General features: G+C 39.9%; 3 protein-coding genes and 1 pseudogene across 3 annotated transcripts; 1 reads left to right on the forward strand and 3 right to left on the reverse strand.

The window, feature by feature from the left end:
* The first annotated feature begins 2,837 nt into the window (after positions 1 to 2,837).
* Positions 2,838 to 3,984, forward strand: LOC125212651 (protein MODIFYING WALL LIGNIN-1-like). Its single transcript, XM_048112874.2, has 3 exons — positions 2,838 to 3,128; positions 3,219 to 3,418; positions 3,507 to 3,984. The coding sequence occupies exons 1-3, from the start codon at positions 3,039 to 3,041 to the stop codon at positions 3,754 to 3,756; spliced, it is 540 nt and encodes a 179-aa protein (XP_047968831.1). The 5' UTR covers positions 2,838 to 3,038; the 3' UTR covers positions 3,757 to 3,984.
* Positions 3,985 to 4,305: 321 nt separating this feature from the next.
* On the reverse strand, positions 4,306 to 6,376 carry LOC125212713 (actin-related protein 2/3 complex subunit 5A). Its single transcript, XM_048112949.2, has 4 exons — positions 6,165 to 6,376; positions 6,023 to 6,095; positions 5,829 to 5,929; positions 4,306 to 4,556 (listed from the first exon to the last, which is right to left on the reverse strand). Exons 1-4 carry the CDS (start codon positions 6,251 to 6,253, stop codon positions 4,421 to 4,423), a joined length of 399 nt encoding a protein of 132 aa, XP_047968906.1. The 5' UTR covers positions 6,254 to 6,376; the 3' UTR covers positions 4,306 to 4,420.
* A 2,002-nt stretch (positions 6,377 to 8,378) lies between these two features.
* LOC148930363 (secreted RxLR effector protein 161 pseudogene) lies at positions 8,379 to 9,104 on the reverse strand (annotated as a pseudogene).
* A 2,083-nt stretch (positions 9,105 to 11,187) lies between these two features.
* Positions 11,188 to 12,648, reverse strand: LOC148930364 (uncharacterized). The gene has a single exon (XM_089066443.1). It carries the CDS (start codon positions 12,646 to 12,648, stop codon positions 11,188 to 11,190), a length of 1,461 nt encoding a protein of 486 aa, XP_088922569.1.
* Between the last annotated feature and the right edge of the window lie 794 nt (positions 12,649 to 13,442).

Consider the following 13,442-nt stretch of genomic DNA (forward strand, 5'->3'; position numbering starts at 1 on the left):
AAAGTGGTAAAAATCACCAACTTTTCGAATTGTGCGGATTTCTCACACTAAAGTTTCTGGCATAAATTTTGCCTACGTGGAATGCTGACACTAATTCTAAGCATCCATATTATCATCAGTTTCATCTTTCCAAAAAGATGGAATATAGCTTTGCCTATTACACATACTTCTCCCTCTGTTTCTTCATAGTTGAGTCATTTTTCCATTTCGGTAAGTTTCTTCATAGTTGAGCCATTTACATATATGCTAACTTTTTTCTCTTTCTTACTTTATTCTCTCTACTTTATACTTTGTTCTCTCTATCTTTTCCTCTCTTTTACTTTTTTATATATTTATTTAACACACCCAATATTCATTTCTAAAACTCTGTGCTAAAAAATTCCGTCTCAACTATGAAGAAACGGAGGGAGTAGTTTTTTTGACATTCCACGGAGGCTAAATTTATGCTGGAAACTTTAATATGAAAATTCGCACAATTTGAAAAGTTAGTGAGTTTTAAGACCACTTTCAAAGGATGTTGGAAATACCAATTTTTTTGTGAAAGTTCGTGATTCTTTATATCCATTAATGTGAAAGATCATCCAACCTGACCAGTGATCACAAATGGAAAAAACATCACATATTCAATATTTTTGGAGTTTGATGACTTAAATGGTACTCCCTCCGTCCCAATGAAGATGATCCCTTTCTTGGACGGCACGAGATTTTATACAAATTTATTTTGTGTGTTGAGAGGAGAGAGTAAAGTAAGAGGGATGGAATAAAGTAGAGATAAATGTGTTTTCATTTTAAGTAATGAGTCATCTTAGTTGGGACAAACTAAAAAGGAAAGTGAGTCATCTTCAATAGGACGGAGGGAGTAAAACCTAAAGATTGGTGAAAGAAAACCACTGACCATGTCATTGGTCACTGACTCACTATAAGTAGAATTAAAATTATTCTTGTTATTATCTAATCTTAAATTAAAATTATTTATTAAAGAAAGATAAAAGCACATACCTATCTTCACAATTTCACCAACTCTTTGTTGATGAGAGAGAGAGAGAGGTGGTTACTTTTGGTGGTCACCTATCTTCAAAGCAGGGGATCCTCCCTCCACAGTAGGGGAATCCAAGCCCTATATAACTCACATTTACCTGGGATCCGAGCTCTATATAACTCACATTAACCTCTTAACACAGTGTCTGCACCTGCTTATGATGGATCCCACCACTGTCAACGGCTTCTACAACTTCCTTACACGTGGTATAGTGATGCGGTATTGGGGTCACCCAGTGGCGGATCCAAGATTCATGAACGCAGGGGGCGAAATATATACTAGTAGGTTGGTTTAGGGCAAAAATGACAATTTTTTTCGATTTTCGGGACGACGTCGGTGCAAACGGAAAGGGCGGATATGGTAATTTTACGTCCGGATAAGAGGAAATTAGTCGCACGGAGGGGGCGACCGCCCCCTCCTGCCCCCTAGATCCGCCAGTGGGGTCACCGGAGGGTAGAACAACAACTCGAATCGCACCTATACAAAAGGAATTGCTCGTAGAAGACGAAGGAGAGGAGAAGGGAGAACTTTGCATTAATTCATAATATGATCTTACAACCGAAGGGAAATTATGTTCTTATAGATGAGCAAAAGCAGATCTAACAAACTATCACCAATCTAACTTACTCTCATTCTTTATCATGTGCGTCATGTGTGATTTAATCCCCTGCTGAGCCACGTCTACATGCACCCATCCATCGTGTTTATTTAGCTATCTACCTCGACGCTTATTCTTCACGTACACGATCTTGAGAGAGACTTCATGTCTAGCAACGTCATGTCGATTCAATTCTTCCAAAGAGCCCTTTCTCTCGTCAGATCATTCCACACACAATTGACCTTACTTGTGCCGAAACTTCACCTCCCAGTAGGTGAGAGATGGCTGGATGAATACATGGACGAGAGCTCCAAGCTTTGGGAAATCTGCCTCGTGCTGAAGCAGGGCATTTCGAGAATGCAGAATTACTACTCCGACGGCCTCAGCATCGCCGCCTCCCTCGACAACCACAACCGGCTCAGCCCGCCGCTGGCCCGCCAGGTGCGATTCAAGAGCATCCATATTGTCTTTTAAAAATGGTAGAAGTTATTAACTGATCGAATGTGTGGATTTCCCATGCTAAAATTTCCGGCACAAGTTTTGCCTGCATGGAATGCTGACACTAATTCTAGAGCATCCATATTGTCTTCAGTTTCATCTTCCCAACAAGATAGAATAAAGCTTCGACTATTACATGTAGGCAAAATTTATGCCGAAAACTTTAGTGTGGGAAATTCACGCAATTTGAAAAAAACGTGATTTTTAAGAGCACTTTCAAAGGTTGTGGGAAATATAAAATTTTGGTGAAAGTTCATGGTTTTTCTTTTACCAATTTTCTATATGTAAATTGCTTTATATCCAATACTGATCCATTAATGTGAAAGATCATCCAGCCTAACCAATGACCACAAATGAAAAATCCGTCACATATTCAATATTTTTGGAATTTGGTGACTTAAAACTGAAGATTGGTGAAAGAAAACTACTCCACTTACCATGTCACTATAAGTAGAATTAAAATTATTCATGTTTTTACCTAATCATAATCTTAAATTAATACTACTACTAAAGAAAGATAAAAGCACATACCTATCTTCACAATTTCACCCACTCTTTGTTGATGAGAGAGAGAGATGGTTACTTTTGGTGGGTTAAAGGTCCATTTTCGTTTGAGTATTCTTGATATTAAAGGTAAGATTCCTATCCAACGCTCCCCATTTTAACTTTATAAAATACTACAAAACATGTGTATGTGTGTGAGAAGAGAGGTGAAGGTAGCATGTTGCATGTGAGCTAAAGTGAATGGGAGAGAAAGGGCCATTTCACCTCTTTGCTTTCTTCACACACACTATATAGATAGCAATCCAACTATATATCAAGAACATATCTGCACAAGTCCCAAAAAACTTTTTATCTTTCTCCTTCTTACTAGAATCAGCCTTCATCTTGATCTGCATAGCAATGGCCTCCAAGTTTCTGTTGGTGACAGTTTTCGTGTTCGATTTAATTGCTTTTTCACTTGCTGTTGCAGCTGAGCACCGCAGATCATCTGTCAGTCTTTCAATCTTGCTATTATAAGGGAAATCTTATTATTACTTTTTTATTATAAATTCTTCGGACTAACATCCACCGTCTCTTCAGGCAAGCATTGCAACTGAGGCGAACATGGAGTTTTGTGTTTATGATTCGGACATAGCCACCGGCCTTGGAGTGGGCTCGTTCTTGTTCCTTATGGTTAGCCAACTAATTATCATGGCTGCAAGTAGGTGTTTATGCGGTGGGAGAGCTCTCCAACCGGGTCGTTCTAGGGTTTGGGCGATTGTGTTGTTCATCTCCTGCTGGTATATTTCGTATCAATTAGCTTCAACATTCATTACTCACTCAAAAAAAGTGTTTTTTCCTAAATTCCACCGGCTGCTCTTGATGCAGGGTGGCATTCTTCATTGCTGAGGTGTGCTTGTTAGCTGGCTCGGTAAGAAACGCGTACCACACCAAGTACAGGACATACTTGTCGGCAACTCCTCCCTCATGTGAGACGTTGAGGAAGGGAGTGTTTGGAGCCGGGGCAGCATTCATATTCTTCACCGCCATACTCTCTGAACTTTTCTACATGACCTATTCCAAAACCGGTGACGTATCTCTCCCTATGAGAGGGGACACCGGAATAAGGATGGGATAGAGGAGAGGTTTTCGTTCCTCGTGGTTAGACAAACATATCTAAATAAATTTGCAGTGTTGAACTGAGATTTGCACAGACAATGTATGTTTTGTGGCATATACAAGAACCTTGTAGGTCTTTGGTTTTGGGTAGTGGCTTGTTTTGTAAGCACAGCATTCATACGTTAGAGTTGAAAATGTAATTTTGTAGTGTTATTGACTGATGAATTGTATGTTTCCTGCTTTTTTATATGCCTTTTAGATTTGTTAAAACCTGTATGACCTCTTACAACTAGAATTGACAATTATATATGAATAAAAGAGTGCACATAATAAGAAAAAACACATGTAAAGGTGTCCAAAAGAAATGCCCCAACAGTGATGAGACGGAGGGCGTATTGTATACAACCAGACAATAACCAATGGTTCAGAAAGATGACTTTCTTAATCATCATAATTCTTTCCTCCAAAGCAACTTCTAGTCTATTGATTTAGGATTGTCGAAGCATTCAATTATATCAAAAGATGTTTTAATTTGAAGGTTGTGTATCATAACACATAATAACACAAGTTGAGCAAAGAATGAATCATGATTTGCATCAAAAACAGGGGTTATTCATGTACACAAGAAAGGATACATATTGTTGATAATCCTGTACAAGTGCAGAGACATGAACAAATTACAATTAAACAGTGTTGACTTTGTCGGCCAGGCATCGTAGTATGCATCCCAATCCCGCTCTTTCTGTAAGTTTTTCATGAATTTTTAGGCATTGGTCACACGTGGGACGATCTCCAGTAGATAAACCTCTATATAAGTACCTATTAATCACATAGATGGATTTGTTTATAATAAGATTGATGATATCTATGCAACAGAGAAACTTGGATGACTAGAAAGATTATCTTAAGAAAGGAAAGTTCCAAGGATTCATCACATGACCATGTTCAGGAACAGAAAACACAACTATAACATTTAGATATCATTCCACTCAGAGTAGAGGCATACGTTCCATGACTTCTACGTTCATTATGTGCACCTTTAACCATAGCCTACAAGATGGTATCTACTATGACTGCTACAGGCCAACCTTCTTCACTAAGGTGATATAAAAATATCCTTAAGGAGTCCAGAGGCTGCTTAAGGGTGGTTTATACCGGGCTCAACTCTCGAGATGAAATCTGAGCACAATAGTAAGACGTCTTCAAACCTTTCCATGAACTAAATATTCAAACAATACCACAGATCAGGTCATATCATCTACAAGACTCCAGCATTTGTATTTCTTATAGTAGAACTTTCTATATGAATCAGGTTATTAGTTGCTCCCTGACATGATGCAGAGTACGTCACTTGTCCAAGTTAAACCTGTTTCATGAATTCTGCTACATTTCTAGATGAAATTGTGTCCAAAGGATCTGTAAACAAAATAACCTACTTCGGCTTATCTTCTCATTTTGTGCAGTTGTTGCAAAAGAGCATATCATATCAAGTCAATTACAATAGCTATCAGGATATGCACCAGTTCCAATTCTATTCCATAGCATTTGCATCTCCTTGATTCTTTTACCTCTCAGCAAGCTCAATAACTTTTCCAGACATGATTTAACATCTAGAGTTATTGTTCTTTCCCCAAATAATAGATTTAACCATTTTAAAAAATTCTCCCAGTCATCCAAAATTCTAAACCAAACAGATATTTATTAGATGATGTCTGGGTAAATCCAGCAACTACCAGATACACAAGCAAAAAAAGAAAGAAATGCATTTCATAGGTAAAGCCTGCAACTTCCATCACAGAGTGATATCTGAGTCACAACTCACAAGATAAAATCCGAAACCATCAGAATATCTGATATATCAAATTTAGAACAGCACCTCATATTGCTAAACTATTTCTGAATAAGCAAAAGAGGGAGATCAAACTCCTTATGGAAAAATCTCCATAGGAATACCATCTACAGAAACTATCCACCAATGGTAATTTGGATAAACTATGATGCAAAATCAACAAAGATACAATAATTTCACAAACAAAACACCATAAGAAAAAAATAGTAAGACAAACACAAAATTAAGGGGTTTAGACTTACTTCATCAGAACATCGTAGTACTCCAGATCAAGAGCTGAGAACAAACTATCGATATCTTTTATCGCCATTATCGCCCTATGCACCACAATCCAATTCGCAGACTTCAAAAGGCAAAATCAACACTAATTTAGCTCAATTAATGAAATCACACAAAAACTGTGTATACTGAAATAAAATGATTAATTAATTCATACCTTGCAACGCTCGTCTTTGGTGACGGGGGGCGAGCCTTCAAGAGCTGTCTTCAAAGCTTCAACCGGTTTATACCTGAAATTAAAACCATTATTCACAAAACCACCAAATGCGATAGCAAATTTGTAAAAGATTTTGGCCTACTGTTTGAGTAGGCTCTCGATCTTGCTCGATTTGTGCTCGATTCGTGTGAAAATGGCTTCTGCATTATCTGCTTCCACAAATTCTGCCATTGTTTAGGTCTCGATTAAAATTTTCAGCTGCTGCTTTAGGCTTTACGGAATCGGTTCAAATTTGGGGGTTAGAGTATTCCAAAGTTTCCAACTAATTACTATTCCTTCATTCCACACGTGTAAAAAAAATGCATATGTGAAGAGGTAGGGAGTACAACTCAAACCCATTTTAATACGGAGTACTCCATATTTCACTATTTATACTAAATTTAAAGCTTGAAGAATATATAGTATTACTATTTTATCAAATATATCAACTGTTCTTTTTTAATCACAAAATTTATAGAAGTAATTTGTATTTGTTTTAATGTAAATTTAAATTGAGAACTATTTTACTCAAAAAATTTAAATAGAATACACTTTAGAGTACCATTAGAGCTAATTACCTACTCCCTCCGTTCCACAGTAACAAAGACTTCGTTTTGAGCACTCATTTTGAAAAAATAATAATAAATAGTTAAAGTGAAGAAAGAGTAAAGTAAGAGAGAATACTGTAGATAAGACTCTTCACTATATTATTCTCTCTCTTACTTTACTCTATCTCCACTTTAACTATTTATTATCATTTTTTTCAAAACGAGAGCTCAAAACGAAACGTCTCTATTATTGTGGAACGGAGGGAATACTTTCTTTTGAATTTTAGAATATCATTGAAGATGGTTTTACACGTTAGAGAATACTACTCCTTTTCTAAAAAAATAGAAACATTGAAAACGTTATAAATTAAGAAAATTAAATTTAAGTAGTTGAAGTGAAATTAAATGGAGAGACATGTATAGAGAAGTTAGCATTATGGCTTGACGCAGAAAAAAAGGAAATGAAGATGTGATAGACTTGTTGAATTACCTATGGATTGAGTCTCTGATAAATTTATTACTCCTTCAATCCACTCAAAATGACATTTTTATAAAAATGAAAACATTAATATATCTACTTTATTCTCTATTTAACACACAAAACACCACTATACAAAATTTTGGGCCAAATTTTTTTTTTCCACTTTAAATTGAATAGAGGAAATATAAGAAATTAATTTCAGCAATTAGCCATGGATATCCAACTGACAGATCCGTCGTAATTTTTGTTGTTATATTAATTAGGTTACATGGAATAATTGAGAATTTTAATAAGCGTGAGTATAATCCAAGTTAGACTTTTTAACTTACAATTTTTATTATATTGCACTCTTTCTCGCTCACATTAATTAGGTTACAGGGAATAATTGTTGGGTAGTTGCTGTAGAGTTATGTGGGACAACGGCAGCGTAAACGGTTTGAGCAACGAGACATGAATTACGTCATATATGCGACTGGCGAAAGGGAGTTGCAGGCGATATGCACACACCTATCCTTTCCTTGATTTCATGTGGCCCATAGTATCGTCTCCCTAGTTTTGCTAACATTGGCCGTCTCACCGAGACTTGACGGTACGATTGTAGTAGGAGCAAGACGTGATCGCCCACACCGAATTCCAGTGAAAGATTCTTCCTCAAAATTTGTAGGAGAGTTATCCGATCACCTAAATTTCTTGCGACCTCTGCATTCTTCGTTGGGGCAGCCGGCGTGCAGAATATATCAGGTGGGTCTCGTAGTATAGGGCCTTGAAAGGTGACATCCCTATGCTAACATTCACACTACAATTCATTGCAAGCTCGACCCAAGGAAGGAACTCGAACCATTTCAGCGGTTGCTCAAAAGTGAATGCACGCAAATACTGCTCAAGGGCCCGGTTCGTTACCTCGGACCTCCCATCTGTCTGCGGGTGATAAGCGGTCATAAATTGTAGCTTTGTAACACTCATGGATAAAAGCTCCATCCAAAATTCACTCATAAAATTGTGTCACGGACCGAAAGTAACTTTTCCGGTAAACCGTGGAATTTAACCACTGTGGTGACGAACAGTTTGGCTATTGTAGGGGCGTCGAACCCTGGTTTCAATGCTACAAATTGTAGAAATTGGTAGAAGGGATTAATCTTATTCAATGTATCGACAATGTAGAGTTTACAAGAATATATAGACTAGAATTTTCTATACATGGTAAACCTAGATTACACTAATTACTGCAAAATATTCTCCCATATCAATTCCTGATTCTGTGCAATATCTTCTAACACTCCCCCTCAAGCTATGTAACGGGGTTGCCGATACTTAGCTTGCCAAGTACTTCATGAAACGATTTCGAGTTCACTGCCTTTGTCAAGATATCTGCTAGCTGATCTTCAAACTTGACATAGGGCATTTCCACCACCTTAGATTCCAAATTCTCCTTTATGAAATGTCGATCCACTTCCACATGTTTGGTTCTGTCATGTTGTACAGTGTTTTCTGAGATACTAATGGCTGCCTTGTTGTCACAGAATAATCTACAAGGTAAAGTAGAGCGAAGGTTCAACTCTATCATCAACTTCCGTAACCATAATATCTCAGTCAATCCACTCTTAATTCCTCTAAATTCTGCCTCTGCACTCGAGAGTGCTACTACCTTCTGCTTCTTACTTTTCCATGTTACAAGATTTCCTCCAACAAAGGCAAAGTACCCCGCAGTTGACTTCCTGTCGTTTGGGTTTCCTGCCCAATCAGCATCAGTAAGGCCATGTATCTCCATGTGTCCGTGTTTCTTAAACATGAGTCCATGCTCGGCCGTTCCCTTCAAGTATTGGATGATTCTCAGCACTGCCTCCCAGTGCTCTTCTTGTGGTACGTGCATAAACTGGCTCACTACTCCAACTGCGTATGCAATATCTGGTCTTGTGTGGGAAAGATATATCAGCTTCCCAACAAGTCTCTGGTATCTCCCCTTGTCGGTCGGTTCCCCATTTTCCTTAATTTGCAGTCCATGGTTTTGTACCATAGGTGTATCTGTTGGCTTGCAATCCAGCATCCCAATTTCTGCCAATAGATCAAGTATATACTTCCTCTAATTTATGAAGATCCCCTTTTTTGATCTTAGTACCTCGATTCCCAAGAAATACTTGAGAAGACCCAGATCCTTCATCTTGAATTCCTGGAACAGATTCTTTCTAAGCTCAGCCATTTCTTCTTCATCATCTCCCATAATGATCATGTCGTCTACATAAATAATCAGACACGTAATCTTGTCCCCCTTCTTCTTGAGGAACAGAGTGTGATCTGAATTACTCTGTTCGTACCCATACTTTTTCATAACCTCTGTGAACCTTCCAAACCATGCCCTCGGAGATTGTTTTAACCCATATAATGTCTTCTTGAGTTGACAAACTTCTCCTGCTTGAAACTCCTCGGCGAATCCAGGTGGAGGTTCCATAAACACAGGTTTTGGTAGTTCCCCATGTAGAAACGAATTCGTCACATCGAACTGATGAAGTGGCCAATCTTTATTTGCCGTGATCGAGAATAACACTCTCACTGTGTTGATCTTGGCTACTGGTGAGAAGGTTTCAGCATAATCTACCTCATAAGTCTGAGTGTATCCCTTTGCCACAAGTCGTGCTTTATATCTCTCAATCGTCCCGTCTGGCCTTCTCTTTATTGTGAACACCCATCTACACCCAACTGTCTTTACTCCATCAGGTAGTTTCCTTTTCACCCATGTATTGTTCTTCATCAGTGCCTTCATCTCAATCAGCATGGCTTCCCTCCATTTCTTATGTTTCATAGCTTCTTCGGCTGATTGCGGGATTTCTTCTTCTTCATATAGTGCAGCCTCAAAAGCTTGTGCCATTTTGGTGAGATTTCCTTGCACAAAATTCGCCACTCCATATCGGCTTTTCCTCCCAATCTTCTCGGGGGAGTATCTTTTAGGCGGAATCCCCCTTGTACTCCGATAAGGAAGTTTGTACCTCCCAGTGTCTCCATCGATGGTGTTATCTTCTTCTCGGGGTTCTGTATCAATAGTGTCAGGGATAATTGTACTTTCAAGTGTCAGATCAGGGATTACCTCGGATATCTTCGGAGGAGGATCACATGGGGGCGGATGAGATGGCCTTTGTGGAGAGACCTGCTCGGCGGCAGTGACAACTGACTCGGGTGGATCCTCAATTTGAGAAGTTGGAAATGGCACAAGCCAACTTAGGTAGTCCATAGAACTATTTGGAACACTCTCCCCCTGACTACTAAGGTGAGTATGATAAATTCGGTTTCCAAGAAATTACAGTTCATGGTCGTGGTGATTTTTTTGGTTTGAGGGTCAAAGCACCTGTATACCTTCTGGTTTACCCCATACCCTACAAACACACACTTGGTTGCACATGGCGACAATTTGGTTCTCTCATGTTTTGGGATATGGATATACACAGTACAACCGAATACCTTGGGAAAGAGGTTCATATGTTCTGGAATGTTGGCTTGTTTCGATATTCTATCGAGGGGGGTTTTCATGTGGAGGACTTTGGTTGGTAGGCGGTTGAGGAGGTAAACTGATGTGGCAATGGCTTCTGGCCAGAAAAATTTGGGAACTTTGGATTCAATCATAAGAGCCTGAGTCATTTCTAAAATAGTCCTATTTTTCCGTTCAGCTACCCCATTTTTTTCGGGTGTATAGGCACAAGAGGTTTGATGGATCACACCGTTTTCTTTACAAAATTGGTTCATGGGGTTGTTAACAAATTCCCTCCCATTATCGGACCTAAGGGTTTTGATAGTGGTACGAAATTGTGTTTGTATCATCTTAAAGAAGGTGGTAAATTTGTCAAAAACTTCAGATTTGTGTTTTAAAAAATAAATCCAAGTCACTCTAGTGCAATCATCAACAAAAATCACAAAATATCGAAAGCCATTCCCCCCAATAACCGGTGCAGGGCCCCATACATCAGAATGCACTAAAGAAAACATGAATTTCATACGAGTGTTTGTAGATTGTCTGTGGCTCTTTACCAAAACACAAGTTTCACAAGAAAAATCAGAAGGAATCGAAATGTTCGGATAAAGCAATTTAAAATAACCAGGGGAGGGGTGTCCTAGTCTTCTGTGTATAGCCAAGTTTCCTGCTTCGTGGATCCGTGAGCCAGCATCGCACTACCATGTTGAACTATCTCGTCCACGTAGTAGAGTCCCTGCTTCTCAGTGCCACGCCCAAGAATCCTCCTCGTCTGAATATCCTGCAAGATACAAAAGTCGGGGTACATCAGGAGTGTACAATTTAATTCCTTAGTCACATGACTAATAGACATCAGCCTCTGAGATAAAGTAGGAACGTATAGGCAATTTTTAAGATGGAGAGTAGGTGAGATTTCAATGGTGCCAGCTCCCATAACACTAATCAAATCCCCGCCCGCAGTTTTAATATAAGATCTTGGAACATCACTAAAGTCAAGAAAATCATCTCTATCAGGAGTCATGGTATCAGTAGCCCCAGAGTCAAATATCCAGTCCTTGGAATTTTTTTCAGTAGTATCAGATGCATGAAATGCAGCGGAAAAATCTCGTAGGGGTGTAAACATATTTTCTGACTCAAAATTGGGGCAATCATGCAATTTTCGAGAAGGAAGGAGTGCATTTTTAATTTTCTGCAAGTCAGGGGGGTCAAACTTAAAGAAATGGGGTCTTTTTCGATAATTATCAAAATTCTGGGGTGAGAAACTATAATTCCCAAACTTCAATTTAGGGTTTGGATAAAAACCAAACCCTTTACCTGCGCCACCAACGTTTTCCACAAAGTTCCCGGTGCCTCTCACTCCTCTGCCGGCCGGTGAGGCTTCCTGATGCGTCCCGGCTCCAGTTCTGGTCGGTACCCCATGATTCCCGGCTTCAATTCGCCGTGGCCCTCCATCTCCGTTCACCCCGATCGCGATTTTCGCTTGGGCCTGTGACGCCCTTGCTTTCTGTCGTTCCTCCCACCATTCCGGGTATCCAAGTCGTTTGAAGCAGGTTTCCCAAGTGTGTTTCTGTTTTCCACAATGGGAACACCACAATTTTGATGTATCGGGCCTGTTTCCCGGTCGGTGGTTGGTAGTGGAGCGTGGCGGTGGTGGTCTGTTACGGTGAGGAGGTCGCTGAGTCTGTGCGGCGAGCCCCTGGCCGATTTCCCCAAGTGATGAATCGGTGTTTCCACCGTAGGCTTCTCCGGTGGGTGGAGGCGACGCCGGTGGCATGATTCTACATCGAGCCGCCTCCGTCTTTACCCGTCCATACGCTGCCTCTACTGATGGGGTCGGCTCCTCCTTCAAGATCTCCCTCCGAATCGAGTCATATTCTTGATTCAGCCCGGTCAGAAATTTGATTAAACGCTTCTCGTTTGAGTGCGTTCGGAACTGGTCAATCCCTTTGTCGCAGCAGTTTATTGGCTGTTTCTGGCTTCTATCAATACTAATCCACAGCCCGTGGATCCTTCGGTAATACGTCTCTAAATCGAGGTTTCCTTGTCTGATGTTTATCGCCTTTTCTTCCAGGTCGTAGATGTGGTATTTGTTGGCTCTCATTCTCGATGTTGTCGACGATCCACGAGAAAACCACCAAGTCATTCTCCTCCCACTCGTCGAACCCCTTACTTCCGGGTTCTGGGGGTTCGTTTCGGATGTACGAATAGGCTCCTCGGCCTCCGATTTTTACCTTGATCAATCTTGACCACATGGGGTAGTTCTTCCCATTCAATTTGAATGCGATTGTGACACTTTTGTTGTTTCTCAAACTGGTTATCTGCTCTGGTTTCGTATCTTCATATGTATCTGACATTCTTGCTGGCTGTAGGGTTTGGTTTCTGGTCATTGGGATGAAAAAAAAGGTCGGGAAAGGTATTTTAGGGCTATGATGAAAATTTTCTGAGCCCGGATCGTTGCTGCTCTGAGGCCATGTAGAAATCGGTAGAAGAGATTAATCTTATTCAATGTATCGACAATGTAGAGTTTACAAGAATATATAGACTAGAATTTTCTATACATGGTAAACCTAGATTACACTAATTACTGCAAAATATTCTCCCATATCAATTCCTGATTATGTGCAATATCTTCTAACACAAATGCACATATTTGGATAGACATTTGACCACAACCATAAACGTGTAACCGTGTAAAGGCGGGAGTCCCACAATGAAATCCATGGAAGTCGCGGCCCAAACCATGCCCATGATTTGAAGAGGTTGTAACAACCCCAATAGTTTATCTGTGACGTACTTGGTTGCTTGGCAAGACAACACAAGCAGCTACGAGCTTGCGGATGTCGGACCGCATCCCTGGCCAAAAGAACGACGTGGCGACTCCCGCGAACGTTCGCT

Source organism: Salvia hispanica, chromosome 3 (assembly GCF_029641045.1).
Source record: "Salvia hispanica isolate PSC_SH4W2 chromosome 3, Shi_PSC_v1, whole genome shotgun sequence".
Classification (NCBI taxonomy): domain Eukaryota; kingdom Viridiplantae; phylum Streptophyta; class Magnoliopsida; order Lamiales; family Lamiaceae; genus Salvia; species Salvia hispanica.

Bases quoted from the DNA above. Each gene is read 5' to 3' on its own strand.
- LOC125212713 (XM_048112949.2), bottom strand. From the start codon at position 6,253: ATGGCAGAATTTGTGGAAGCAGATAATGCAGAAGCCATTTTCACACGA. The intron at 5,930-6,022 runs GTATGAATTAAT...TGCCTTTTGAAG, and splicing joins CCAAAGACGAGCGTTGCAAG to TCTGCGAATTGGATTGTGGT. The intron at 4,557-5,828 runs GTAAGTCTAAAC...TGTGATTAATAG, and splicing joins TACTACGATGTTCTGATGAA to GTACTTATATAGAGGTTTAT.
- LOC125212651 (XM_048112874.2), top strand. From the start codon at position 3,039: ATGGCCTCCAAGTTTCTGTTGGTGACAGTTTTCGTGTTCGATTTAATT. The intron at 3,129-3,218 runs GTCAGTCTTTCA...CCGTCTCTTCAG, and splicing joins CTGAGCACCGCAGATCATCT to GCAAGCATTGCAACTGAGGC. The intron at 3,419-3,506 runs GTATATTTCGTA...CTCTTGATGCAG, and splicing joins GTGTTGTTCATCTCCTGCTG to GGTGGCATTCTTCATTGCTG.
- LOC148930364 (XM_089066443.1), bottom strand. From the start codon at position 12,648: ATGAGAGCCAACAAATACCACATCTACGACCTGGAAGAAAAGGCGATA.